Here is a 26,668-nt window from a genome sequence, read left to right as displayed (position 1 = left end):
TTTAGGATCTCTTTTCTCAGATTCATTGTATGGACCAGAGAGCAACATGTCTATTTTTCTCATGTGTCAACTTAAGCATGGTTATTTTAATTTTTTACTAAACAAACGAATTTTCTAAAACTGTTTTGAAAAGAGAAAAAACAGGCTCTGTTGAATTTTAAAGATTTCAAACTTTAAACTACCATAGTTTATAGTAAAAGTTTTTAAACTTCTAGATCTCTAATGATATTCACATTCTTAATAGGATTATACTCAAACAACTTGATACTACAAAAACAAAAAATCCTAAGCTGAAAAGAACATTCTTGCAGAAATAAGAATAAAGAAAAATAATTGCACTACCCTTGGCGCTAGGTGGGGCAGTGACCTCATCCAAAAGGTTAAAAGTTTCTTAATGAATGGTCCGTATTGGTAGTTGTGATTTTTTTATTTTTTTTGTGTGTGTGTGTGTAGAAAAAAGGTGAGGTGAGGAGAGGAGAGTCTTCTGTTCCTTCTTCCTCTTCTCCTTCTCTAATTCTACGTCATAATGGTAGACGGGTCAGGTCCCATTCTCACCCATTCCCAGAATCTGATGACCAAGTTGAAGACCTTAGGGTCCCTGACCATTGGTTAGACCCAACCATGGCCTTCAAGATATTAGTTTTTTCTTGCTTCTAATCCCAAATTGGTATAAGTGGTTGAGGAGAAATAATTGCATGTGTTTTTTTTTTTTTTTACTTATCAGGAATCAAAGTGGCTTAGGGTTACTTTACATAAATGGTTGGATGATGAATACTGTCCAGAAGAAACCAATGTGGAAATAAGCAGAGTTGTTATTAAATTTTATAGTGCAGCAAAGCCATCCGAAAGGTCCCCTTAAAAACCGGTTCATAAGGGGGTGGTCTACCCAGCTATATAAGCACTTATCATGTTCATGAATTACCCAATGTGGGACTATTCTTAACACGCCCCCTCGAGCCAGGGCTCGTCACCACAAAGCGAGGGCTGGCGGCACCCACCGGACAGAAGCAGAATATGGCTCTGATACCATATTAAATTTTATAGTGCAGCAAAGGCATCCGAAAGCTGTTTTGTGTGGTGGTAATGGTGTAAGAGTCCATGTTTGATTCTGCTGTAGAGCCTGTAATTCTGCCTGCATAGCCTTAATCCAACAGTCAAATTGGGAAGCTTCATTATAAGATTTGGGTTCAGTGTTTACTAAGATAGACATTACAAAGTGTTTATGGGAAGGGGAAAGTCTAGAGTAGGACAAAACGGAGTGTAGAGGATATCTAACCTCATGCGGATTGGTATCAGCTTGTGAAGTGAGTGCATGGTGGTAGTCTTGAAGATAGGTAGGTGCCTTTTTAAGTCTCGTGGAACGCCGTATAGGAGTGAAAGGTGTATGTGGGGAAGAAAGATGGGCACTGGGTGGAGTGGGGTGTTCAAAATTGTCGGGATTGTTAGAGAAAGGTAGAGGTGATATAGAAGTAGAAGAGGGAGGTGAAGCTGAGGTATCAGGAAAGATAGGGAAGTGATCTTCATAGAAGACAACGTTACGGGATGTGTTTATGCTATGGGAATGAAGGTCATATACTAGATACCCTTTAGTGTTTGGTTTGAATCCTATAAAAATGCATGGGTGAGCACGATGGTCGAGTTTTTGCCTATGAGATTTGAGAGTGCTTATATAGCATAAGCAACCAAAGACCCGAAGGTTTGAGATGTCACAAGGGTGTGTATAGAGCTGTTCATAGGGGGATTTGTTATGAAGTAAGGGAGTAGGGATGCAGTTGATCAGATATGTGGCATGAAGCAATGCAAAACACCAAAAATTAAGAGGAAGATTGGCTTGAAATAATAAAGATCGAGTAACATGCAAGAGGTGTTGATGCTTTCGTTCAACGATGCCGTTTTGCTCAGGGGTCTCTATACAAGTGGTTTGATGTATGATTCCCCTTTGAGCATAAAAATCATTCATAAGAAACTCAGCACCATTGTCACTACGTATGGTTTTAATGGTTTTATTAAACTGCGTTTGAACATATGTAACAAAAGTGATAATGAGTTCTCGAGTCTCAGCTTTGGTTTTCATTAGATAAACCCATGTAAAACGAGAATGATTATCTACAATAGTTAAGAAATAACGGTGCCCATGCATAGAAATTTTGGAACAAGGTCCCCAAATATCTATATGTATGAGATCAAAAATGCTGAATGCATGAGAAGTGCTTGATGGAAAGGGTGTTCGTTTATGCTTTGCGTAATGACACGTATTACATACAAAATTCTTATTGTTATTATGCAATGAAGGGTAATAAGCTTTCATGACTTGCAATCTTTCTATAGAGGGGTGACCCATACGAAAATGCCACAAATCTATAGGGATGACATTACATTTTGGATGGGTAATGGCGGAGCATATGGTTCTTGAATGTGATGGTTTCAAGGTAAGCTGATAAAGCCCATGACTCACTTCAACTGTACCAATCTTCGCTTTGGTGTTGATATCCTGCAAAACACAAGTATTAGAGGAGAAGATTAACTCGTAGCTGTTTGTGGAAATGAGTTTGGATATGGATATGAGATTAAAGCTAAAAGAAGGTATGTATAGAACATCTTTCAATGTAATTGAAGAGGTGAGATGGACGGTTCCCGAGTGGGTGGCATGAACTTCGTGTCCATTTGGTAACTTAACTAGAATGGGTTTAATTTGGTGATATGAATCAAAATTGGTCAAAGAAAATGAAACATGGTCAGTAGCTCCTGAGTCTAATATCCAGGAGCTAGATTTTGTGATTTTGAGGGAAAGAATTATACCTGGTGAAGTGTTAGTGGGACATGAGGATATAGATGCAACCTGGGGTTGGGTAGGAATGGAGCTTCCTGAAGATGGCTGTTGTATTAAGGCGAGCAAGGCTTGATACTGCTCAGGTGAAAAATGAACCAAATCATGAGACTCTTGTCGTTGCATTTGATCATTCACAGTTTTTCCTTCCATGATATTATTGACTACTTTGCTGTTACCAAACTTGTACCCTGGGGGATAGCCATGTTCTTGTAACACACATCAATGGTGTGTCCTATTTTTCCACAATGAGTGCATGTTTTCACACTTCTGCTATAGGTTTTGCTTCTCCCTTCATAACTGGTGGGTACTCCATGTTTTTTGTAACAAACACTTTCGGTGTGACCAACTCGTCCGCAGAATTCACAAGTAACCTTCGCGGCATTAATAGAAACATTTTCTTTTGATTCAAGGCTTAGATTCGAAAGGGAATTGATACCTGATAGTTGTCGTTCTTGCTGGGCTACATATGAGAAGATCTTTGGTATGGAGGGCATGGGTTCCATGAGCAACACGTGTGATCTTATATTATTGTACTGCTCGTTTAAACCTCGTAGGAATTGCATTGCTCGGTCTTCTAATTTACGTTGCGCGATGGTGGTAAGAACTGAACATGTACACTTGATGGTGCAAGAACAAGTAGGGTCGGGCCTGAAGTTCTCTATTTCATCCCAGATGATACGAAGTTTGGTGAAGTACTCCGTGACAGAAAGAGTTCCTTGTTTCATTGATGAAGCTTCTTGTTGAAGATCCGAGACTCTCAAGAGGTCTCCTTGCGCGTATCGTGACTTTAAATCATCCCATATTTCTTCAGCTTTGTTCATCCACAAGATGCTCTGCCTGATCGCGACCGATACCGAGTGCACTATCCATGACACTACCATATTATTGCAGCGACTCCACGCACTGTAAGTCCTATCGGTTCTCAGAGGCTCTGGTGCGTTCCCATTTATGAACTCCACCTTGTTTTTGGCGCTTAGTGTTGTGATCATGGACTTGCTCCATGAGTGATAGTTGCTTGAGTCTAAAGCTGGTGATACGAGAGCTACTGCCGGATTCTCGCTTGGATGTAGATAGAGATAGCTCTCTATGTTTGGTGTTGATTCGTTCATAGTGAGCAACGTGAAGAGAAAAGAAAAACTGGTTATGAATGCGCAGCAGAGCTCTTTATGAAAAGAGCTCTGATACCATGTGAAAGCATTTAATGCCCATGAAGGGAGAGAGAGAAAGTAATATTGTTTATTCAGGAGAATGATCAAATGACTGCATGGCTTTATTATTGCTTACGTGAATGATATTTATACAAAGGAGAAAAAGAAGAAAGCTGGTATAACAGAAAAAAAACTGAAATGCTAACAGCTTGTAACTAACAAATAACAGATTCACTAACAGACTCATGCTAAGAGTTGTTGCCAACTCATACTACAATTCTCTGCTACAGAAGCAAACAGACTTGGGTGAGATTCTGTTAAAGATGGCCCGTGAATTGGAGATTATTAATTACAAAGAGAGTTTCTATGGGGCATTCTCATCACTCATCAGCTAATGCTGCTATTGATCTCATTGCCCAACGGATACAACGGCTCTTCCAGTCAAATTGAATTTGATTGCTTTGATATGGTCATAGTACAATCTTGTTTCTTTCTTGGCTTCTTTACTGTAATCCTTGGGAAATGTTGTAGTGTAGGCCATTTGGTGGATTTTTTTTTATCTTTGAGTACTATGGTGTCCATTTCTGAGCTTCCTGAAAAGGAAATGAATCTCATAAAGCAGTGTGTTCATGTTATACACTAAGTTGGTATGGATGGAGATAGGGTTCCTTTTCAGTAATTTCGTGGAATCTGTTGAAGTTATTATTTTGTCGATAATGCTCAACCTTCAAATTCTCTCGAGTCTATTCAAGAACTAGCATTCATCAAATGAACCGAAATTGTTCTCTCAAATACTTTTGAAGGAAAAAAAAAAGGCAAGAAATTCATACCTTGAGTGGTACTTTCTTAGGAATGAATGAAGTCTGCAAGACAAATAGGCAAGAATCGTGTTTATGAGTAGTAACTGAATAAGACATCTAACTATGCTGTGGAATCTTTGTCCACATATTCTATTAAGGCAGGTTAGTATCGGAGAAGAAAGTGATGGATTGATTTGTAGAGACATTGGTTTTACTGCTACTCTCCCCTGGAGCTATTTAACCGGCAAATTGGGATCAATATTTTATTGTCACCATGCCTCCATCACTTTTTTTTTGTTTGTTTGTATAATTAATGGGTTCTTGAGCAAATCTTGAATAAGACTATATTGCATAAAACAAAAACTGATCCTAGTCATTTTCTCTAATAGCGTAATGACTATGAGCCATCCTAGAGACCTAGAACCGGTAAGTTAGTGCAGGTCCCTTGTAAGTAGAGTGGAATTCATCACTTTCTGTAAGGTTGCAATCGCAAGCTACAGAACTTGACTCCCACGTTGGAAGTAGGAAATTCTGGCATGGGATTTGTAAGGATTTTGTTTCAATCGTTTGACAGATTTTAGGCTGATTTAACTTATGCTAGTTTTTAAGTACCTTCTAAACAGTGATTCCCTTTGTCAAGTAGTCCATTGGTGCTGTAAGTGCTATAATAAAGAGGCCAGTTAATGGAAAGCTGATTGGTTATAATACATTTGTAAGCTTAATCACATCAGCAAGAGGAAAGCAATAAGATGTACTCTGAGAATCAAAAGCATTTATCATCTTTTCAAAGTTGACTATAACTAAAGCATCTTTTTATATGCTTAAAAATCTAAAGTTAAACATGAAAGATATTATTCTTATATCATAAGGTAATAATGAAGGACATGAAATGACAATGGTCCAGCCATCCAAGACAAATTGTCATGTGTGTATTCAGGACATTTTGTTCAATAGAAAGATCAAAAGCTTTATCACACGCGACCTCAGGGAAAGATCTACCATATGGATGTAAGGATAGATTCTCTCAAAAAAGCAGAATGATTCTTGCAAATGCGTCTTCTGTTGGAATGGGACCAAATTCAACAGAAAGTCCCATAACAACGGTTCTCTTTCTCTCATTTCTTTTGAATAAAAGTATAGAACAGTAAAATACACATTCCTTATGTTATCATGCTTGTTTAGGGTGCCTTCAAGCATTTAAGCTAGCCCTCGACGCTTGCATGGGTATCCCAACCTTTTGGTGGGGTGTGAAACTAATATCATTTGGGGTCAATACTCAAGCATCATATATGAATTCCTCCATGTTTATATATACTTCTTTGTTTGTCTTTATTTGTCCCATGTAGGACTTTATAGTTCTCTAACAAGAAGAGTAAATAAATTCAATTGACTCACTCTTATTGAATTACTTAATTTTAACATTGTTACCTTTATCTAAAATATAATTTGTACAAACTCCTACTGCACTTGATTTGGTGCAGGCAAGTCCAAATTCTTAAAAGATGTGAAACCTCCATCCACAACCAAGTTGTGTCCACTAACATATTTGGCATCATCAGACACAAGGAAAAGTGCAGCATTAGCAATATCATTGGGTTCACAATTTGCTCCCTTTAAGACACCAGCATTGTGAACAATGTCCTCATGTCTCTGAGCATCAACATGAGGATATATCTGACTCATTTCTCCCATGACAAGAGGAGTGGGGATGGCAAAAGGTGATATGCAATTGACCCGGATTCCATGCCTGCATAGCTCAGAAGCCAGAGATTTAACAATGCCCACAACTGCAAACTTGGATATTGAGTAAGTGTGTTGTGACACCCCTCCTATCACACCTGTGACACTTGCTGTGCAGAGAATGGACCCACTTCCACGTGGGATCATTACACGTGCTGCATGCTTGATGCCTGCCACAACGCCACGAACATTTATGTCCATGACTTTGTCAAACAGTTCCAGGTCCAAGTCAACAATGCTTAGAGGACTTCTGCAGGCTATTCCTGCATTGTTGTACATGATATCAAGTTGTTTGTGTTTAGAAACGGCCAAATCAACAGCATTGGAAATGTCTGACTCTTGAGTAACATCACATGCTATGAAAGTAGCATTAGGTCCTAGTTCTTTTGCAGTCTCTTGGCCAAGCTCTTGATCAATATCAGCAATAATAACCTTGGCTCCATTATTGATGAATTTTGTAGCTGTGGCTTTTCCTATTCCACTAGCTGCGCCTGTGATCAGCGCAACCTTGTCTTGTAGCTTCCTGAACCACCACATCAAAGAGCAATGCTATATCATCCTACAAATCTTTCTAACACTTTATGAAGAACGTATTAAATGAAAAAGTAAATACGTTCAATGTCTTGGAAACTTTAAAATGCATCCAATACTTCATCTGGTAAGGAGGATTAGTAGGAAGATTTTGTAGGAGGATTTATAATTATTCCCACATCAAATGTGAATTAAAGCCATAAAGTACAAAGATCCTTTTGATAACATTTGCAGTATATTGAGCATCATGTGATATGTATCTAATAATTGGTGGAATCAGAAATTCAGGAATAAAAGGTTGTAGAGTCTTAAATGTGTCATCAAAGTCTGGTATGCCAGTATGAAACTATATTCATTGCTCACCTCTATAGTTCTCTCCAAGCACATACACGGCATGATTCTCAGATGCAAGGAGAAAGAGCTGAAGAAATAGTAAAGCAGCTAATCCATTTCATATTATGAAAGGAACTATATCAACTAAAATGCAAGGTCTCAATTACAAGTAAAAACGTCTAGCAGACTGTGTGCTAAAGAAGTGAGTATCTTCATATAAGACTTCTATGCATTTATTAAATGAATCTATCAGGTACACACCAAAAGCCTTCAAATGCTGTGTAAGTATGTGAGTGAGTGGTAACAGTGAAAATGAAAGGACTGGAGTGAAAACACTATAAATTAAAAACTTATCGAGCATGCATCGTGGATATGTGCCTTGATACAATATGAATATTTATATTCATTCATTCGCCCCCGTTTCTTGTTTTTGCAAAAAAAATCCCCTAATCAACCGTAATGGTTGTTTTACCATATGGATAAATAGAAAAAGGAAATGTAAATTAAAGACAAGAAAAACTCATGTATACTTTGCCATACCCTCCAGTCTGAGTAGACAAGAACCTGTGGAAGCTCTCAGCAAACAAAGCCCTTGAATATGAAATGTAGGAATTGTTTCTAACAATTACCAGAAACCAAGTAAGCTGTAGTAGTATTGATAATTAAAAAATAATCAAAGAACTGAGAGGAAAATCCGCATGCAGGATCAAAGCTTATAATAATAATAATAATAAAAGTCATTCATTCCATTAACCTAGTTGTTAACACTACACACAATCCTTCCACCCAACAAAGTGGACAAGTAAGGAAAACTATAGCCACTTAATCCAAAATATTTCCATTAACAGAAAGCTGATTCAAAAGATTCAACCGTAGATTAAGTGGAAAGTCCAAGCAGAACATCCTATACTTAATTTTTTAATCATCAAACTGAAAAGACAGATAAAGGGAATGATTAAACCAGAGAAACATGTGAAGAAAGAAAGTGTGAACCAACCTCAAACCCATTCTTAACATGATTTTCTGCCAAAAAAGTAGCTCAAATGCAGACACACACACTGGAGGAAATTGCGGTTTACTCTTTCAAGCTCCGAGCATTATCCCTGTTGGACTAAACATGAGTTAGAGAGAGAAGGTTATCTTATAAATTGCTGCAAGGGTAATTTGGTCAATATGGCTACAAATATTTAATAATATACATGTCCCATGATGGCAGAAATTAGTCAATATTAATTCTTATGATTTAAAAATAAAAGATAAAAAAAAGAGATGACATATCTAATTAAGATAATTTCCCGTATTATTATATATAATTTATAATTATTAAATGTCACTAGAATTTTTTATCGATGAAAATAGGTAATTTTATTGATTATGATATTTAATTATGAATTTTTGTGGCAATTAATATACTTATTATCAATTATTTCTAATTAAATTAATTATCTTAATCATAAATGAATACTATTTCTCACCAAAATGCATGTGAGGCAACCCTTAAATCAATTAAGATAATTATGAGAGATATGTTCAAAATATAATTTGAATGCTAATGGATCTAATTCAGCTGATTTTATATTGTAGAAGAATTGCTGTAAATGTTTAATGTTTGTCTTCAATTTTTAGGAATAAAAAAATTATAATTTGAATTAATTAAGACAATTATTTGGTGTGAGTAGAATTAATGGTTTCAAATAGTATATATATCATGATATATATGTAACATTAACTTAATAGTTTCAAATAGCAGATACATCAATCAATGTCCAGAATAAAACATTAACTTTAAATATGTCTAAAAAAAATCCAAAATAAGAAAGTCTTGCACATAATTGAGCATATTTAAATTTTAACATATTACTGCATACATTATTATCCATAAATTTATAATAACAATAATATTACTTGAACGACTTATAAAATAAGAACCAAATTCACAATAAAACCACCTATGCTTTCTGGATAGCAATGAGATCTGCCATTTATATGTCTATATGTCTATATATTTCAAAATTCAATGATGATAAATTAAAAAAAAAATGCAACCTATTAAAAATAAAGGATTCTCGAGATTAAAAATATTGAAAACCTACTCAAATAATTTAGAAAGGTATGGTTGAAAAGTTAACTTTGATTCCAAAATCATAGATGGTTGCAACAAAAAATAAATAAATTAAATTATCATTTTCAAATATTAGGGGTCATTTAAACATACTTGCTAACAGAGTTAAATACAAATGAAAAAGAAAAGAGACGTGTAATTAAATTTCACTTAAAATAAATGAGTCGTGCTTGAAATATACAATATATTTAAATTTTTTGCTTCTTATGAAAAACATAACTGTTATTGGATTATTTGGCTAAGTATCTCCCGTCACTGTTTATATCCTAGTTAAATATTCCCTAGTACGTACCCATAGTTTATCTAACAAAACTATCGTAGTTTTTTCCTAAGAATAATACATATTATATTCTTTGACACAACTTAAACATGGCTAATCTATTCCCAAAGTCAACTAGGATTTAATTGCTCCAATACTAAATGTAACACCCATTTTTATATGTCTAGATTTCTAACCCAAGTAATTACAACTCTCGTCTTGTCACCAAAATTTCGTGTAAATCCATTGAAGAAATCATGCAAAATGAACACTTAATTTCCATGCTAGAGTATACATATAAGCAATAATAAAGCATTTTAGACACATGAATCATTAAAAACGTTACATTTAACCACACAAAACAATGAGCACATGTTTAGAACAAAAACAAAAGTTTGTGAAGTATAAATGAAAATAAAAGGCCAAGGTTGAAGCTTTTCCAATAGATCTTCACATATATGGAAATGGACATATATAAACATATAAAAACATACTGAGCACAAAATCATTGTTCCCATGAAATAAAATGAAAAAGAAACGTTAGAAGATGAGGAAGAAGTGGTGTGGGGAAAAAAAAGATAAAGAAATGGCATTCAAGGTGTAGAATTTCTCCTCGAGCCTTCCTTGAAGAGAGTATGAGAAAATTAAGAGGAAAAATGAGCATATGGCTTACTTAGAGAAGAGGGAAAATGAGTGTATGTAACTATGTATTTTCTCTATCTCTCGTCTTCTCATATCTTTTCTTATTTTATTTTTTACTAAACTTTTTTAATATTTATTTTATTCTTCATTCATTTTATTTATCTCGTGTGTGCCAAGAAAGAGCATTAGTGATAAATTATAAACTTCTCGAGAAATTTCCAAATCTTTTATAAAATAATATTAACACAAAGCCGTTTCCCTCCAAAATATCAAAATGAAAAATTTCCTTTATTATTGACACAAATGGAGGGGCATTTTAATTTGGCGTCGCGTCTTCTGAACTTGGCAAGTTTGCATTCTTCTCTGTCTGCACCCTGATCACTGCATTAGGGTTCTAGTCAAACTTCAGTACTACCAAATTCATTATCCATCGAAGAAGATTTAAAAATTATTAATAAAGAAAAAAAACAGAGTTCCCATTCCAATGGCTGAGGCTTCTTCGCCTCACTCTCAAACATCGTCACCCCCTGGTGGTAATCCTCCGTTCTTCCTTGCTTAGTTGTTGTTGTTATTTTGTAGTAAACTTATTTATCTGTTACTTCGCTGATTTTGATCATTACTTGTACCGTTGATGCATAAAAGTCGAAGACAACGAGTGGGTTGTTCTTTGATCGTATTGAATTTAATGTTTAGGGCACTTAATCTGGTCGACACACTCTATTCCATGATCATCTATAATGGGTCTGATTGTAAGTATGCATCAGGTTGAGTTGAAATGCTTTTACAGCAATAGGAAATGTATGTATGTAAATAACTAAGGAGTAATTGTAAAAGTTGTGTTTAGGGTTCTGCATGTTGAAGACTATTGATTGAATCATAGAACTAGCTTAGACTTACAGTAATGTTGTTTGGCTTCGATTAGGTTATAAAATTAAAGACGCAAATGAAGACGATCAATTTAGGGAAACTGAGCTCTTTGAGGACACCTTAGTGCTCAATAGTCCTTTCACTGAAATGGAGGTGGAGAATCTCAATCTGAACACTGAGATTGTGGAGGACTTGACAACTGGTACGATGTGCGAGTATGAACAAGTAGTGCTCGACAGTGAGGACGAAGAAATGAATGATAGGGGTGTTGGCAAGGGACTTCTTAATAGACAGCCCAAGTCACCTTGGGAGCAAGTAGATGCAAATGGCACCACTTTTGAGAAGTCTACTGCTGGTATGTGTTTGTTATGTACATTTTAATATTGGTTACCTCGTTTCTGTCCTTGTAATGATTTTTGCTTTTTTTTTTTTTTTTTTTTTGCATTGTTATAAGTTATGCTTGTTTGACTTACCATACACGAAGTACTAATTGTTTATGGACCACTTCATGAATGATTAACTTTTCAAGACCATAATATGCTTGAAGGGTACAAAGGAGCTTTAGTTGATGGTGACAGCTTTGATGACAACAACCATTCATATCCACCTGCAATGCTAAGTCACATTCACTCACCAGAGCCTGGGGATTCCACTGAAGCTGCACTTGGCTTTGTGGATCAGTACTTGTCATCAAATGATATGGACTTGTTTCAAGGAATTCATCGTGGAAAGACCACTAGGGAGAAATCACCTTATGATGTCCTGAGTGCAAGAGGAGCACTAAATCTGGCTAAGAAAATTAAAGCTCGAACTCAAAATGAAGAAAAAGAACCTTTCAAATGGGTTGAAAGTTGCCAACATGACAACAAAGCTGGTATGTTTGGTAAAAAAATTGAAGCATCTTCAAATTTTGGAAGATACAAACAGACATATACGAGAAAAAGGCCGAAAGAAGGTGGCCATCTTCAGGGACAAGGAAACTGTAATACAAGTAATAGATGTGATGAGAGGTTACGCCAAGGATCAAGAATGGCAACTAAAAATAATAACTCTCCAAAGGAATTGGATGTTCAACCAATTGCTATAAATGAGAATGTTAATGTTTATTCCAGTGTAACACATATAGAAGACATGTATGATATTGGTTTAGACACTCAAATAGCTGCTGAAGCTATGAATGCCTTAGCCTTTGTGCCCCCTTCTGGCTGCCAGTTTAATGATACTCATCAACCAGAGAATGCATTAGATGGCTCTTTGAGCGACTTGACAGAAAATGAAGCTCGTCTGAAGAATTCTTCATATATTCAGAATCCTGATTTACATTCTATCACAATAAAATCAAATAAGAAAAATGCATCTTCTTCTAGATTTAGTAAAATAACTTTTAACTCAGCTTGCAAGCAGGAGCCAAATCTTGTATCATGGAAAATGAAAAAAATGAGAAGCAAGTCATCTTCTGAGGGACAGTTTGAAAATAATACTAGTTTTACAATGTGCAGTAAACATGTATCGCTTGAAGAGGTTTGCTCACTGGGAGAGCATACAAGTTTCCAACCTGCTGCCGAAGAATCCGAAGATTGGAACAATGAGAGCAGACAGACAAGAATCAAAGATCAACAAAGCCATCTTACAGAGGGGAACAATAATGTCAAGGAGAAGGGTATTAAACACAAGAGGAAGGGGAATGATTTAGAGGCTGAACCAGTGAAGTTTGGTGTTTGGACAAGGCGTCTTAAATTCCCTACCAATTCATGTACAGTTGCTAGGAAAAGCAGGTTGAATCATCTGGCTCAAGTTAGTCCACAGTTATCTGCAACCAGCAGTTTTTCAAGGACTGATTCTTGGGTGTATCCAAAAAGATCGAGAGGGAAAAGAAAGGGGGCTAATGTGGGAACCAGTCTTGATGCACCAACAGCTGTGTGTATTGATGGAAAAGAAAACAAAGTTTTCTCCACTAGAAGTCTACAGGATCAAGATGATGTGGATAAATCATGTTTTCCTCACACCCGTCCACTCTGCAATGCTTCATGTGCAGATGATGGCAGATGCTTGTTGCAGGGAAACTTTGTGCCACCAGGTTCAGCTGGTGATGCAATGAAGGTAGAAAACTTGCCTGATATGCACCCCTTATTGCAGGCACATGTTGGAATATCATCAAACAAAAGCATTGCACAATCGAGATCAGAAATGCCAGCTACAGTTACTGCAAGCAAAGGCATAAAAGTTTCAAATGCTAACCATACATACACTGAGCATCAACAAAAGCTATGTGAAAAAACCCTGCCAAAGACTTCAGTTTTGAAAGAGCTTATCAGATTAGGAGCTCCCAAGTTCACATCAGATAAGATGTGGAAAGATCTGAGACATCGAAGAGATATGACAGATGTTCGAGTTCTGTTTAGCCAACATTTGGATGACAGTATTATGAAGCAGCAAAAAAAGGTCAGCCATTGATTTTATGTTTTAGATAGGAGATGCTAAATGTTACCAAGAAGGGCTAGTGACTTTGTTATTTTCCCTCCTTTCAGATCTTGGCACGTCTCAATATATCTGTGGCATCATGTTCAATGGAGGCCACACATTTCATAGCAGACAAATTTACACGCACAAGGAATATGTTGGAAACAATGGCTCTTGGGAAATTAGTCGTGAATCACTTATGGCTTGAGAGCTGTGGACAAGCCAACTGTTTTATTGATGAGAAAAATTACATTCTGAGGGATATGAAAAAGGAAAAGGAAATAGGCTTTAACATGCCTGTTTCTCTTGCTCGAGCAAGACAGAAGCCGCTCCTAAAGGTATTCTTGTATAAACTTTTGTTAGTTATGCCCAAATTCTTATGCTTCCATCATATTTGCCTTAAAATCTGGTTGCTTGCCTCTTCAGGGTAAAAGAGTCTACATCACGCCACATATTAAACCTGATAAGGAAGTGGTTGCAAGTTTGGTCACAGCTGTTCATGCCCAGGTATACATATTCACCTATGCATGCCACTCCACATCTGCAGCTGACCTGTGGCTGCAATATTAGGCGTGTTTGGGCTATATTAATATATTGTGATCCCCACCTTGCCCACATTTTGATAAATTAATTCATTTATAAATTGTCTTCTCACTTCAGGTAGTTGATGAAAGTGAGGTGTGTGCAGACATGAATGATAATGTCTTTGATGATCTGTTGATTCTTTCTTGTGAGGACGACTATGCAATATGCCACCGTTTCCTTAAGAGAGGTGTTGAACTTTACTATCATCTTGATAGATAATGCAGTTATGATTCACTGTATATTCATGTTTCATAACTCTTATGGACTACACAAATTTACAGGAACTGCAGTTTACAGTTCAGAGCTTGTTCTGAACGGAATTGTAATCCAAAAATTGGAACTTGAGAGGTATATTTTTCCTTCATATTTCTGTTCTTTTTTGTCCGCAACTCTGCATGCACAAGGAATTTTTTTCCTACTTTATTCTTTTAACCTTGTTTGATATATTAGCCTAGCTACATAAATGCCATCTTTGATCTCAACCATGCACAGTTTTTTCCCACTACAATGATTTGTTGCCTTGAAGTAAAAACACCTAAGAATATTGGGTTCAAATTGTGCAAAAAGCACATTGGGTTGAAATTACTGTATGAACCCGTAGTTTTGCATTACAGTCCCTCTTTTGACATTATGTCTAAACTAAGTTAAGCACAGGAAAAAGATCTTATAAAGTGAGATTTTCTTTAGAGGTGAACAAGAACAGATGCATATACTATATTGGCTTTTAGTGGGTTCAGATCACAGTTAATGATTACACCCTTGAGTGTCAACTGCGGAGGATAAGTTCACAAGCACAACTTACGCTATGCCATGTAGATGAGTAAGTTTCAGACAACTTAGGAGTCAAAGTAGGAATCTTTTCGCATATTTGCAAGTAGCGAGCCTATTGTTCATCCCTGAGGACAAAGTAAAACTACTGTCTTACCAATAAAGTGATTAGTAACGCATCATCTCAACAATTTTATCAAAATTTAACATTATTATGATGAACTTTGGCAGACACCAACTCTTCATGAATCAAGTTACAAGGAATAACCCAAGTGCGTCGAATCGGTTTGGGAAGATTTACAGAAGGCGTAGAGGCCTTTTTTCTGGACCGTAGCAGATTTTTGAAAGTGTCATTCAGGTCTACGGTGGAACTCGTAAAATTAATGGGCACTCTCGTCTCAGATGCTGACTTATGAGCGCTTCTTCTGCAGTTACTTACAAATGCGTCTTTCTTTTTCCTTTTAATTTGGCATGTTCTTGTTAATAGAATCAAATGGCGTCAAAGTATAGCTACAGAGCAGGGGATTTGTTTCTCTTTTGGGTGCAGGGGAGTGATTTCAATGTAGTATATGACTTGACCAAAGTAATAGCATGAAGATTCTGACAAATTTGTACATATCCAGTCTATGTATTTTCTTTTTCTGGATAAATGCACGACATTGCCTAGCCCAGCTGCATTTTGCACATGTAGAATTGATGATTGTTGAATTTTTTATAGATTGTCACGTTGCCAGATTTTTTCAGTTTCACCTGGCATACCATTTAAAAGATTATTTCTAGACACTTTACAGTAATTTACACCCAACTTCATCTAAAAGTCTTATCCGTGTTGTACATGAATCTAGAGGATTTGGAGGGAATTTCCTGCATGAAGTTGCAAATATCAACTTATAGATTCACTTATTTCTCAAAAAGAAAATAAAGAATCAAATCTCTTTGATTCAATCAGTTTAACACTGATGCACACATAACACAAAAACAAACCAACTTTGCGGGTTTTCAGATACGGCAAAAAAGACTCATTCCTTTCATAAACCCTAACGTCAGAGCATAAAGCTGCATATATTTAATAAGGGATCAACTAGCAATTCTTTAAAAATTTCAATAGTATTGTTCATATCGACTACTTAGTGAGTTCACCTACAATAACAGGTCATCTTGGTGGTGCACGCGTGGACCATATGTTCAAGTGGTCCACTACAGACTTTGCCTTTTTTTTAATATAATAAAAGACTTGATATTTGGGAAAGATATAATCTCTCATTTCAATGGTTTTCATGATATATTAGTTTTAAGTTTAACAGGTTGAATAATACAAAAGTGTACTCGATATTAACTTTAATAGAAAAATTAAGAGTTTTTTGTTTTTATTTAAAAGATTAAGTTGGACGGTTCAATAATAAAAAATGTACTCAAGTTAATCATCCATCTCAAAATTAGTTATATGTTGAATGATGTTTAAGAGTGGATTTATTTGTGTGAAAGAGAAAATAATGGAAGAGAATTAAAAATAAATATTTGAATTAAAGTAAAAAGAATAAAAAATGTAAGACCCAAACATAATTTTGAAAATTTTTCTTTTTTCTTTTTCACAATCAAGCATTTTGATAGCCGCAATTGAATTTATAACAATTTTGTTGGCATATAAATAAACTCATTCACAGAGCATGAGCCCAAAAAGAGACAAACGCGGGACAATCTGACACTGGAAATGTTTTAGAGCAGACCTTTACTGTTTCTTGGTGTTTACAAAGTGGCCCAACCCAGGATTGTACCCTTATTATCACTCTTTTGCAAATATCAATCTTATGCACAATAATAATGATCGTTGATTTGAAGATGGTCCATTAGAGGCAATTTTATTCATCTTGAATGCCAATGAAATGGATAAATAGTTTCTCTTTTGCTAGTTTCAAAGTTGAAAGGGAATTGCCCTTTTTTCTCTTTTGCTGATCGTTGCCATTTATATATATATATATATATATATATATATATATATATAAGTTTATAAGTGGTTTGGTTGTTATCAAGTGGGTAAGGTTGAGAAATATACAATACCAAGCTTTCTTCACTCAACATCAAAAAGGTAAACTCCCTTTACATTACAATTTGACACACTTTTTATTGACCTGAAAGTGATATTAGATAAAGTGAAAAGGAACTATCAAACCATCTTTAGCTTAGTGCGAATGATTCTGGTTTTCCACTTATGTTTGGAGCATATTATCTATCAATGAAGACAAACGAAGCTAATCAACGGGAAAAGGATTTTCTTCGTTTGTTCAATTCGTGATGAATTGACATTTCTGATCAACGGGAAGATACACACAGACTGGGCTCAGTTGTTTATCTTATAGGACCATAAGAATAAATTTACCATCGACACCATTGGTAGACTCGGTTTATTTTCACTCGGAATGCGCGGTGCATTTTCTAAATCTAGAAAAGAAAAAAAAAAGAAAGAAGAGAGAGGTCTTTTGATAGTTGAAGTCTTTTGCTCATGGAGTTATTGATTTGATAGCCGAAGAGAAATGAAAAAAATAAAGAGATAGAAAGTTTAAATTTTTTTATTAATATTTTAATAAAATTAACGATTAATATTTATCGATAAAAAAATTTATTTATTGATGGCAGCAGACACTTAAATTCAATTCTGAAATTTTTCTATTGGCAAGCGATATATAAATTTCTTACTAAAGTTAATAGTTTATCCATGTTTTATAGGACATAGGTTCTCTTAATATAAACTTTGAAGTAGCAAAAAGAAGAAATCATAAAAGGGGTGGTGGCAGAAATAGAATAAGGTTTGGGCATTGACATTGGCACATGCAATGCAAGGCAAGGCAATTGGCAACATCTGCGCTGTCTTGCCTATCTTTGTTACCTCGTTTTTCTCCTTTATTACCATACTACCCCTTTTTTCTTGTTTACTTTTCTACCCTTTTCCATTTTCCTCACATAGAACTGGCATAGTATATTCATTCACTCACTCACATCGCCATTCAATAAGCAATCAATCCTTAATCGCGTGACCTTCCGCGTCTCTTATGGCTATTGGATTTCACGTTTTTTATCCTTTCCACATTAATTTTTTGTTAATCTAACTCGAACTAAAAACTAATTTTGATAAGCATATGTTTTAAAAATTCAATCTAATTCACGAAAACACATTCTAGATTCAATATCTAATTTTTAAAAATATATACTTTATTAACAATTGTTTACTAATAATGACATTTATTATTTAAATCATCAATGTTTTGTTTTCATTTTATATGTTTTTTTTAATTTTACATTTTATCACACATAATGCTAAAAATTATATACTGTGTGGATTTAATTCAGTTATATCCTATTTTATTTAAAATAGAGTTCCATTATATTTTCATGAACAAAAATAAAGTAATTTAAACACTTACATATATAATCCGTGCCAACTTCTTCATGCCTGAGATATTTTCTTTTGAAATTAAAGCATCTCAAATAAGCAAAGTCACCATTCCAATTCATTGAAGTTTGATGGCATTAGTGGGTGACGATAATCGAATCTCGGTTAAATTTTCTTTAACACCCTATGTTCTTTTTTTTTAAGAGGATACCCTCTGCTTTTCGTAGAGGCTCAAAGGCTTATTAGTAGGTTCGAATATCATGATTCATGACCACCTATATATAGAAATCTATAGCCTGTGTGATGTGATCTGTTCCTTGCATCACTCTTCTTAGTTCTTATGGCTTTAATTAGATTTAACTCCATGTGCCTTTCATCTGTGATTGAAATTGGAAAGTCGATAATTTGATTTGATTTTATGTTGGAAGATAAAAACGTGACGTGACAATCGGAGACAGAAACGTGCTAGAATGATCACTTTTACTTGTTTAATAGATTTCTAAATATAAGAGTCAATTTACATTGACTTTTATGTTCAGAGTTTTTTCTTTTTTTCTGATACAAATGTTCATGGGTTAAACGAATGAGTTTGAGAATAAAGGGGAAATGTCAGGGGTATCGAGTTTTGTTATTTTGTAAAGTGAGTAATGATAAAGAAAATAATTTTGGTCCTCGATTAAAAAAAATTAAAGAGTGATATTTTAAAACGTGTATAATTTGTTTATCCTATATGTAGATAATATTAACGATAGAGTTTTTCTTTATGGATAATTTCTCCTTTCAATCTGAGTAAATCCTTTATGAGTTACTTGAGACGATAGCTATTGAAACAGTTTTTGATAAAAGATGGAAAAAGTTTTCAATAAAATGTGATTTCGTACTTGTTATCCAAGGTTTCAAATAGGCCAAAGTGGTCCCTTGAAGACTTAGGAATAGACGATTAAATTGTATAAATCTAACTTATTGTATATCTTTTTTTTTTTCAGATAAACTTGTCATTCATGATATTATCACCAGTGATTTAGTTTGGTGAAATTTTATTTTATCTTTTATTTGAAAATAATTTTTTAGAAACAAATATGACCTTCCTTGTTTAAAATTCATATGATTATACACAATCTTTTATTATTTTTATTTTCTCTTTAATCTTTAATATAATAGAGTGGGTTGTTTTGACGATTTCAGTGTCAATAATCTTGTTGGGATGATCATCCTCAATTTGTAACATAATTCTGGATTTTGATTAAAAAATATTAACTAATATATATATTATCAATAATCAACACTATTATCCATTTTATCCTTTAAAATGAATAGGCAGGTAAAGATGAAGTAGGTAACATGAAATTTACCCTTTTTTAAATATTAAATTGAATAGCGAAAGCTGCATTCAACAAACAATTAACAGCCATAAATTTATATGGCTACAATGAAAGGGGAAAAAAAGACAAAAGAAATGAGAACAAACGGAATTAAGAATAAGTCAAACTACATTATACCTTGCCTCATTCTGCATTTGAATAAGATTGAATTGAATTGACGTAATCACTTCTTTCACTTTTCCCCTAACCTCATCCTGACCAATAGAGCCACTCCGGGCAATTTTCTTTTTTTCCTAAGAAAACTATTGATGTCCCCCTGTTTTCAAATTATCAATAGAGTTAAAAGAAGCATGCATGATTAATTTTAATTTGTCTCTTAAAAAGTTTAAATATATACTTAATCGTTAAAAATATATAGAGTGATTTGCTTTGATGATGTTCTATATTATCATGACTTGATAATATTTTGTATTAAAAACAATTAAATGAATATCAAAGCTTCTAACAAAACAACGTAATTATACTTCATATTTTCTTAAAAATAACTTGCTTCCTTTAAGATAAACTTTTTTTCCCTTCAATAAAACGCACCTTGGACTGCACAATATTCGCAATAATGTGCATATCATATTATCACTTCAATTATTTTTATTCAACTAAACCCACCTTGCTTAGTAAATGAACCTCATCGGAATAGTACATATCAGCCATATCATATTATCACTGCATGTTATAGAAATTCATTCATACATCACTGTTTTTGAAAAACAGATAAAAATTTACGCATCTAACACGGAAAATACGAAATTCAGATAGATATCCGATCCCATCACCCAGTCACAAACATTTAATTAAGTCAAACTACATTCACACACACAAACCACAAGTCAACAAAAAACATTCAAGTTGCATGTGCTGACCATAATCAATCACTAGTAGTCTAGCAGAAGTACTATTTTTTTTTGTTCTTTTTATTAATATATTCAAATTAAATTCGTTTACTTTTAATAAGTCCGATAACTTCTAAAACTTTCACTATTCTCAAAATTAGACATTTCAATATTCTCTTAATTCTCCTTTTTATTTATATTTTATCTATATATTTGATTTTCTTTACTAATTATCTCTTTCAATTTTTCATCATGAATTTTTACCTTTAAATTAAATCTCGATAAATTTTTTTTTATAAAAAATAGATAGGTCAAAAAAATCTTATTTTACAATTTAAATTATTTATTATAAATTTAAAATATAATTCATACATTGAAAATGTTTATTTATTACGAACTTCGATTATAATATAATTTATATTTTATATAATAATAAAAATTCCAGAAGTGAAGTGCACGGAAGACAGAAAGGCAGGGAAACAGGACTCAACTAGTAGTAGGGAGGAGTACCAGCTGTACGTAGTGGCAAAACGGTAAAAAAACATGAGAACCATGTCGTTAATGGAAGCTTATAATAATTAAAATTGTATTATTATTGTTTTACACAACGAGTTGAAGATCCAGGTTCAAGTTTGGCATCTGAATCCCAATACGGAACCCAAAATTAGTTCGATTAAATCCAAATCTGAGAGAAGCATTGATTGGTACGGTAATGGCGGAAGGGAAGGAAGAGAGTAAATCTAGCGAGGAAAGTGTGAAGCTGTTCGTAGGGCAAGTGCCGAAGCACATGACCGAACCCGAACTGCTTGCAATGTTCAAGGAGTTCGCGCTCGTCGACGAAGTCAACATAATCAAAGACAAAGCGACTCGTGCTTCCCGAGGTACCATAATTCCAATCTCGTATTCTCGGACATTACTATTGTTCTCGAGCGTGCGCCACTTGTCTCGCTTCTTCCAACCCTAATTTTCCGTTTCGCCTCGCAGGTTGTTGCTTCGTAATTTGTCCGTCAAGGGAGGAGGCGGATAAGGCCGTCAATGCGTGTCACAATAAAAGGACGTTACCCGGGGTTGGTACTTTACTTGGTGCTGCTGCTTTTATCTTTATTATTTCTTATTTTTATTTTAATAAATTTTGTTTGTTCTTGTGTTGAATGTGATGGATGCGTTTTAATGGAATGGTGTGATTTGAATGCTATAATACTAGTTATTGATTGACGCTGACGAGTGTTTGTTGGGAATGAGTGAGTGTTTTAATTGGGCAATAACATGTGTCTAATTCTAGCAATTTATGCGGTGCTACTTACTATATTTGGGGTAACTGAATCAACTCAATCTTAACAGCTTTTAAGTGTTTTGCATTGTGCTGTATTTTCTCCTCTCCGGGGCTTATTTGTATTTGTAAGTTTGGATTTTGATGAAAATCAATTTTGGTCGGATGGATTTTTTTTTTGTTTTTTGGGGACATGGGGTGTGGTTGAGTTTATAAAGTGTCACTGTTATATTGAACAGAAAAACAAATTAATGAATGAATATAGAATTCAATTTTATGAACTATTTTTCATTATTGTGATATATCCATTTATTTTACTTACAAGAGCATCTCGAATGGAAGTACTGATATGAGTTGTTTAATTCTAAGCAACGTTGTTTAACCTTTTTTCCCGCTGAAGCAGATGACATGACTTTGCTTATATAAACAACCGTTGTTTAATAAATTTATACCATAAATAGAATATTTTTCAAGCATTGTAGGACCCACTAAATTAAGTTAATCACTCACTTCAACAATCTTAGCATTGGAGTGAAGTTTCATGTAGAGTGTTTAAATCTATGTGGAATTGTAAGACCCACAAAATTATGATTAGTAATTCATCTAAACAACTATGCATCGGAGAGGCTCTAATTGTGCATTTGACTTATCACATTTTGTAATTAATTAATAAATACATTTCTTGCAATGTGAGTGGATGCATCATGTAAACTTTCATTCATTTTCAAAGTGCTGGGTTATTACAATTCTTGTTACCCTTTAAGGTTGAGAATTTAAGGGTATGTTTTTTATTTTGTTTTAAAAAAGATTCGTGCTGTTTCCACCACTTGCTGCATAAGCATTCCATAACGGGTAACAGAGTGTTTTACACTGGTATATTTTCTTAAGTCATTATATTCGTAGTAATCGATATTGGTTTGGTCTGAATCTAACATGCACTAACAATTAAGCACTTGCGCCCATTCACATATGTAATATTTCTGCTAGGTATGCAGAATTGAAAATAAAATATCTTACCTTTCTAAAATTATTCAATTTGATATCCAATTTTCTTTCCCCGAGCTCCTTTTGGAATTTTTTATTTTTTGGGGGTGGGGTGGGGAGGGGGGCTGAGAGGTTCATTTTATAAAGTATTGATGCAGCAGCCTTATTGTCTCTGCCCATGAGACTCTTGGTAAATGGTAGCATCTTTTGTGATCTAAATATGCATAAAAAGTAAAAAACTGAAAAAAATTGAATTTTTTATATATTGGTAATCCAAACTCCAAAGCCTTGGTAATAATGTTGAGGAAGTTATTGCTTTAGTAACCATGTGATATGATACTATTCTCATTCTGATTTGGAACATCCTGTTTTTCTGTGTCCAATTCAGGCATCTAGTCCATTACAAGTGAAGTATGCAGATGGGGAGTTGGAAAGATTAGGTATAAAATGTTTTTATTATTTAATGAAAATTTTGTTCAGCTGATAAATTTCTTTGCATGTGCAAGAATTGCTTTGTGCTATATTAAGGTCATGCCTTGATAAGTGTTTTTTTGTGGCCCTTGAATCTAGAACACAAACTCTTCATTGGCATGCTTCCAAAGAATGTTTCTGAAGTTGAAATATCTGCTCTTTTCTCCAAGTATGGAACTATAAAGGATTTACAAATTTTAAGAGGCTCTCAGCAAACGAGTAAAGGTGCTGATTTCACACATTAATCAATCCTTTATTTAAGGCCTTGGTGTTTCTTAACTGCAAAGAGTTATTCATAGTTCTCTTATTTTGTGGTAGGTTGTGCATTTTTGAAGTATGAAACCAAAGAACAGGCTCTTACTGCTTTGGAGGCAATCAATGGAAAGCATAAAATGGAGGTCAGTGTTTACTAAAACCATCGCCAGAATTTTTAACACATCTTTTAATTTGGTACTGGTGCAGTTGTTTGAGTATATAATGAATGTGTTAAAAAGTTTCAGCTATTACATACTTTATTAATGGAGGGAAGGAAAGAATTAGATTTGATGTACAGGATAGGATGAAAGTATATTGTTAGCTGATTGATAATATTTAGCAATTTAGTTGTACTATGTTAATTTTGCTGATGCAATGTATGCGTAGACATGGACTATTTTAGATTCAAAACATGTTTTTGGTTCCTTGTTTGTGGTAGAATGGAAAAGTGCATGCCTTTAAACTCAATTACAATTTTAGTTGTAAATGGTGTTTGCAGTATTTTGGATCTTCAAGCGGCATTCAGCCACGAAATCCTGTTGGTGAGGGACGTGAACATTTAATCATGTGTCTCAGATTTCATTGTAGATGCACAAATACTTATTATTTCAATTTTTTTTATTGTTGTCTCAATTTGTAAATCTAAGACTGCCTTTGTTCCCTACATTGGTTTGTATAAGATGATGCTCAGGCTCAGGCTTGACTCATTATTTATATGGCAGGCTCGAACTGGATCCAAGCTTGGAAAGGGGAACTCAAGCTATTGCTTGTGATGCTCATTATATGCTTGCAATAAAATGTGCCCAAGCTGAATAAATCTCAAGATTGGGGTTGTTTCAAATGCACAATCCCTTATGCATGGTTTCCATCAACATATATATAATGACAATATATACAAAATATATAAAATATTTGAATTAAAGCTCATAAACTTGCACCTCATTTGTTCACAACTAATTGGATTAGGATTTACTAAAAAATCACATTTCCTCTTGGCAACTAATCTTCCAGTGAGATTACCTATCAAATACGAAGCTTCATCTAGACATTTTTGTATAGCGCTGAAGTCATTGGCTTTTGTTTGCTTGATATGTTTCTCCACTCATACATGACAAAGTCACTGATATTGCTAACTCGACAAGTATATTAATTCAGATATTTGCAATATGATATTTGTTGTCTTCCATAGGGTTCAAGTGTTCCCTTAGTTGTCAAATGGGCTGATACTGAAAAGGAAAGACAAGCTCGAAGAGCTCAGAAAGCACAGTCCCAAGCTTCTAATGTACCACATACTGATTCTCAGCACCCATCATTGTTTGGAGCCTTGCCTATGAGTTATGTTCCTCCGTATAATGGATATGGTTATCAGGTTAGTTCTATCAGGACTATTTTTTAGCTTTTTTTCTTCTTAATCCTTGCAGTCTTTATTCTGCATAATTATGTCTTCCAATCAGAAACCATTGCATTTGTGTATTAATGTTAGTTTCCATGCTTAACTTCTTCATAAGATATTTGTGATGCTAATCATTTTCTCTTGATAGGCTCCTGTAGGTTATGGGCTGATGCCGTACCGCATGCCACCGATGCAGAGTCAACACGGTTACCATAATATGATGCCTCACATGAATCAAGGAAATGCATTACGGCCTGATCTTGGCCCCAATATGAACCCTAGAAACTATCATGTGCCTCCTGCAAGTTATGTTGGCTCTTATCCTGCTGTGCCAGGTCTACAACATCCTATGGCATATCCTACAGGAATGATTAGTCCAAGGCCCATGAATACTTCTCCTGGTTCAGTTTCACCTGCCAGTGGAAATAACAACCATGCTGCATCTTCAGGTGCCAGCAAAAATTCTGGGGGTCAGGCTGAAGGTTGTTATCTAAATCTTATGTGTGCTCAAGTATAAATGATTGTGTTCATTTATGCTTGATACACGTATATTTATGTTTAACCATCACTCTTTACTTTACAACAAGAAATGTTATTTTGAAAATTCTATTTCTAATTATTATTTTTTTTATTTTCTGACTCAGGACCACCTGGTGCCAACTTATTTATTTATCACATACCTCAAGAATTTGGAGATCAAGAGCTTGCTACTGCTTTTCAACCATTTGGTAGAGTTTTGAGTGCTAAAGTTTTTGTTGATAAAGCAACCGGTGTTAGCAAATGTTTTGGTAAGCTTATGCTCCGTTTATTAATGACTTTGATGGGTTTTGTGTGGAGCTTGTGTTTGATGATGAGCTTGAATTTGCAGGGTTTGTAAGTTATGATACCCCAGAGGCTGCTCAATCTGCCATCAGTATGATGAATGGATGCCAATTAGGAGGTAAGAAATTAAAGGTCCAGCTTAAGAGGGATAACAAACAGGGTAAACCTTACTGATGAAGCTGAACAATGGAATTTTGTACAATTCACATTGTAATTCATGACCCATCTGATGTTAATACAATTTGTAATTTGTTGTAACATGAAAGTTCAATTAGACATTGATTATTAATTTATTGATTTTTCCCTCAACATCTCTTGATTGTATAATCTTTTTTATAGTTCCACCCAGGTCCAGGATGTGAGGATAACGTTTTGTTTGGCTCCCGTAGACAGTAACGCTTTACGGATTTAACTGTATTTTCTTGTGTACAATTTTGTACATGTAGTGAGGAATTTGTTTACCCCAGCCACTGTTCGTCGCTGACTGTACTAACCAATTGTAAGCAACATTGATCTATTCTCAAAGTAACAATGTTCCAATAAGACGAAACACGTGGCACGTAAAATAAATGTGTACTTTTATTACAAAATTTGAGATGCAACATTGAATTAATAGTGGGGCTTGGGATAGATCTATAAAAAAATTTGGTTCGATTTTTATTGTGGTCGTATTGCATTGCCATTATGCATTAAGGATTTAAGGGGGAGTTTAGAAAGTGTTTTTGCTTAATTTATTTGAACTAAATTAAATATACAATTGTTGCCTAATTTATTTGAACTATGAAATA

General features: G+C 34.6%; 3 protein-coding genes across 4 annotated transcripts; 2 read left to right on the top strand and 1 right to left on the bottom strand.

Annotated features, from left to right (window-relative positions):
* Positions 1 to 6,155: 6,155 nt before the first annotated feature.
* Positions 6,156 to 8,510, bottom strand: LOC114407323 (zerumbone synthase-like). 2 transcript variants are annotated; one of them, XM_028370382.1, is made up of 3 exons: positions 8,380 to 8,510; positions 7,923 to 8,000; positions 6,156 to 7,041 (listed from the first exon to the last, which is right to left on the bottom strand). In XM_028370382.1, exons 1-3 carry the CDS (start codon positions 8,397 to 8,399, stop codon positions 6,237 to 6,239), a joined length of 903 nt encoding a protein of 300 aa, XP_028226183.1. In that variant the 5' UTR covers positions 8,400 to 8,510; the 3' UTR covers positions 6,156 to 6,236. The 2 variants fall into 2 exon arrangements, with proteins under 2 accessions (XP_028226183.1, XP_028226184.1); XM_028370383.1 differs by lacking the exon at positions 7,923 to 8,000 and having other exon boundaries at positions 8,380 to 8,509.
* Positions 8,511 to 10,724: 2,214 nt separating this feature from the next.
* On the top strand, positions 10,725 to 15,822 carry LOC114407322. The gene is made up of 8 exons (XM_028370381.1): positions 10,725 to 10,938; positions 11,328 to 11,627; positions 11,820 to 13,714; positions 13,801 to 14,070; positions 14,159 to 14,239; positions 14,393 to 14,504; positions 14,599 to 14,665; positions 15,317 to 15,822. Exons 1-8 carry the CDS (start codon positions 10,890 to 10,892, stop codon positions 15,417 to 15,419), a joined length of 2,877 nt encoding a protein of 958 aa, XP_028226182.1. The 5' UTR covers positions 10,725 to 10,889; the 3' UTR covers positions 15,420 to 15,822.
* A 5,452-nt stretch (positions 15,823 to 21,274) lies between these two features.
* LOC114407321 (RNA-binding protein BRN1-like) lies at positions 21,275 to 26,191 on the top strand. The gene is made up of 9 exons (XM_028370380.1): positions 21,275 to 21,566; positions 21,670 to 21,752; positions 23,328 to 23,379; positions 23,510 to 23,635; positions 23,729 to 23,808; positions 24,855 to 25,034; positions 25,207 to 25,540; positions 25,703 to 25,846; positions 25,927 to 26,191. The coding sequence occupies exons 1-9, from the start codon at positions 21,398 to 21,400 to the stop codon at positions 26,052 to 26,054; spliced, it is 1,296 nt and encodes a 431-aa protein (XP_028226181.1). The 5' UTR covers positions 21,275 to 21,397; the 3' UTR covers positions 26,055 to 26,191.
* The last annotated feature ends 477 nt before the right edge of the window (positions 26,192 to 26,668 follow it).

This window comes from Glycine soja, chromosome 3 (genome assembly GCF_004193775.1).
Source record: "Glycine soja cultivar W05 chromosome 3, ASM419377v2, whole genome shotgun sequence".
NCBI lineage: Eukaryota > Viridiplantae > Streptophyta > Magnoliopsida > Fabales > Fabaceae > Glycine > Glycine soja.
Note: the sequence above shows the minus strand (reverse complement) of the source record. Positions and strands in the feature narration are given on the sequence as shown.

Bases quoted from the DNA above. Each gene is read 5' to 3' on its own strand.
- LOC114407323 (XM_028370382.1), bottom strand. From the start codon at position 8,399: ATGTTAAGAATGGGTTTGAG. The intron at 8,001-8,379 runs GTTGGTTCACAC...GGTAATTGTTAG, and splicing joins ATGTTAAGAATGGGTTTGAG to AAACAATTCCTACATTTCAT. The intron at 7,042-7,922 runs GTATGGCAAAGT...GTGGTGGTTCAG, and splicing joins TTGTCTACTCAGACTGGAGG to GAAGCTACAAGACAAGGTTG.
- LOC114407322 (XM_028370381.1), top strand. From the start codon at position 10,890: ATGGCTGAGGCTTCTTCGCCTCACTCTCAAACATCGTCACCCCCTGGT. The intron at 11,628-11,819 runs GTATGTGTTTGT...ATATGCTTGAAG, and splicing joins TTTTGAGAAGTCTACTGCTG to GGTACAAAGGAGCTTTAGTT. The intron at 13,715-13,800 runs GTCAGCCATTGA...CCCTCCTTTCAG, and splicing joins TTATGAAGCAGCAAAAAAAG to ATCTTGGCACGTCTCAATAT.
- LOC114407321 (XM_028370380.1), top strand. From the start codon at position 21,398: ATGGCGGAAGGGAAGGAAGAGAGTAAATCTAGCGAGGAAAGTGTGAAG. The intron at 23,380-23,509 runs GTATAAAATGTT...CCTTGAATCTAG, and splicing joins TGGGGAGTTGGAAAGATTAG to AACACAAACTCTTCATTGGC. The intron at 25,847-25,926 runs GTAAGCTTATGC...TTGAATTTGCAG, and splicing joins CGGTGTTAGCAAATGTTTTG to GGTTTGTAAGTTATGATACC.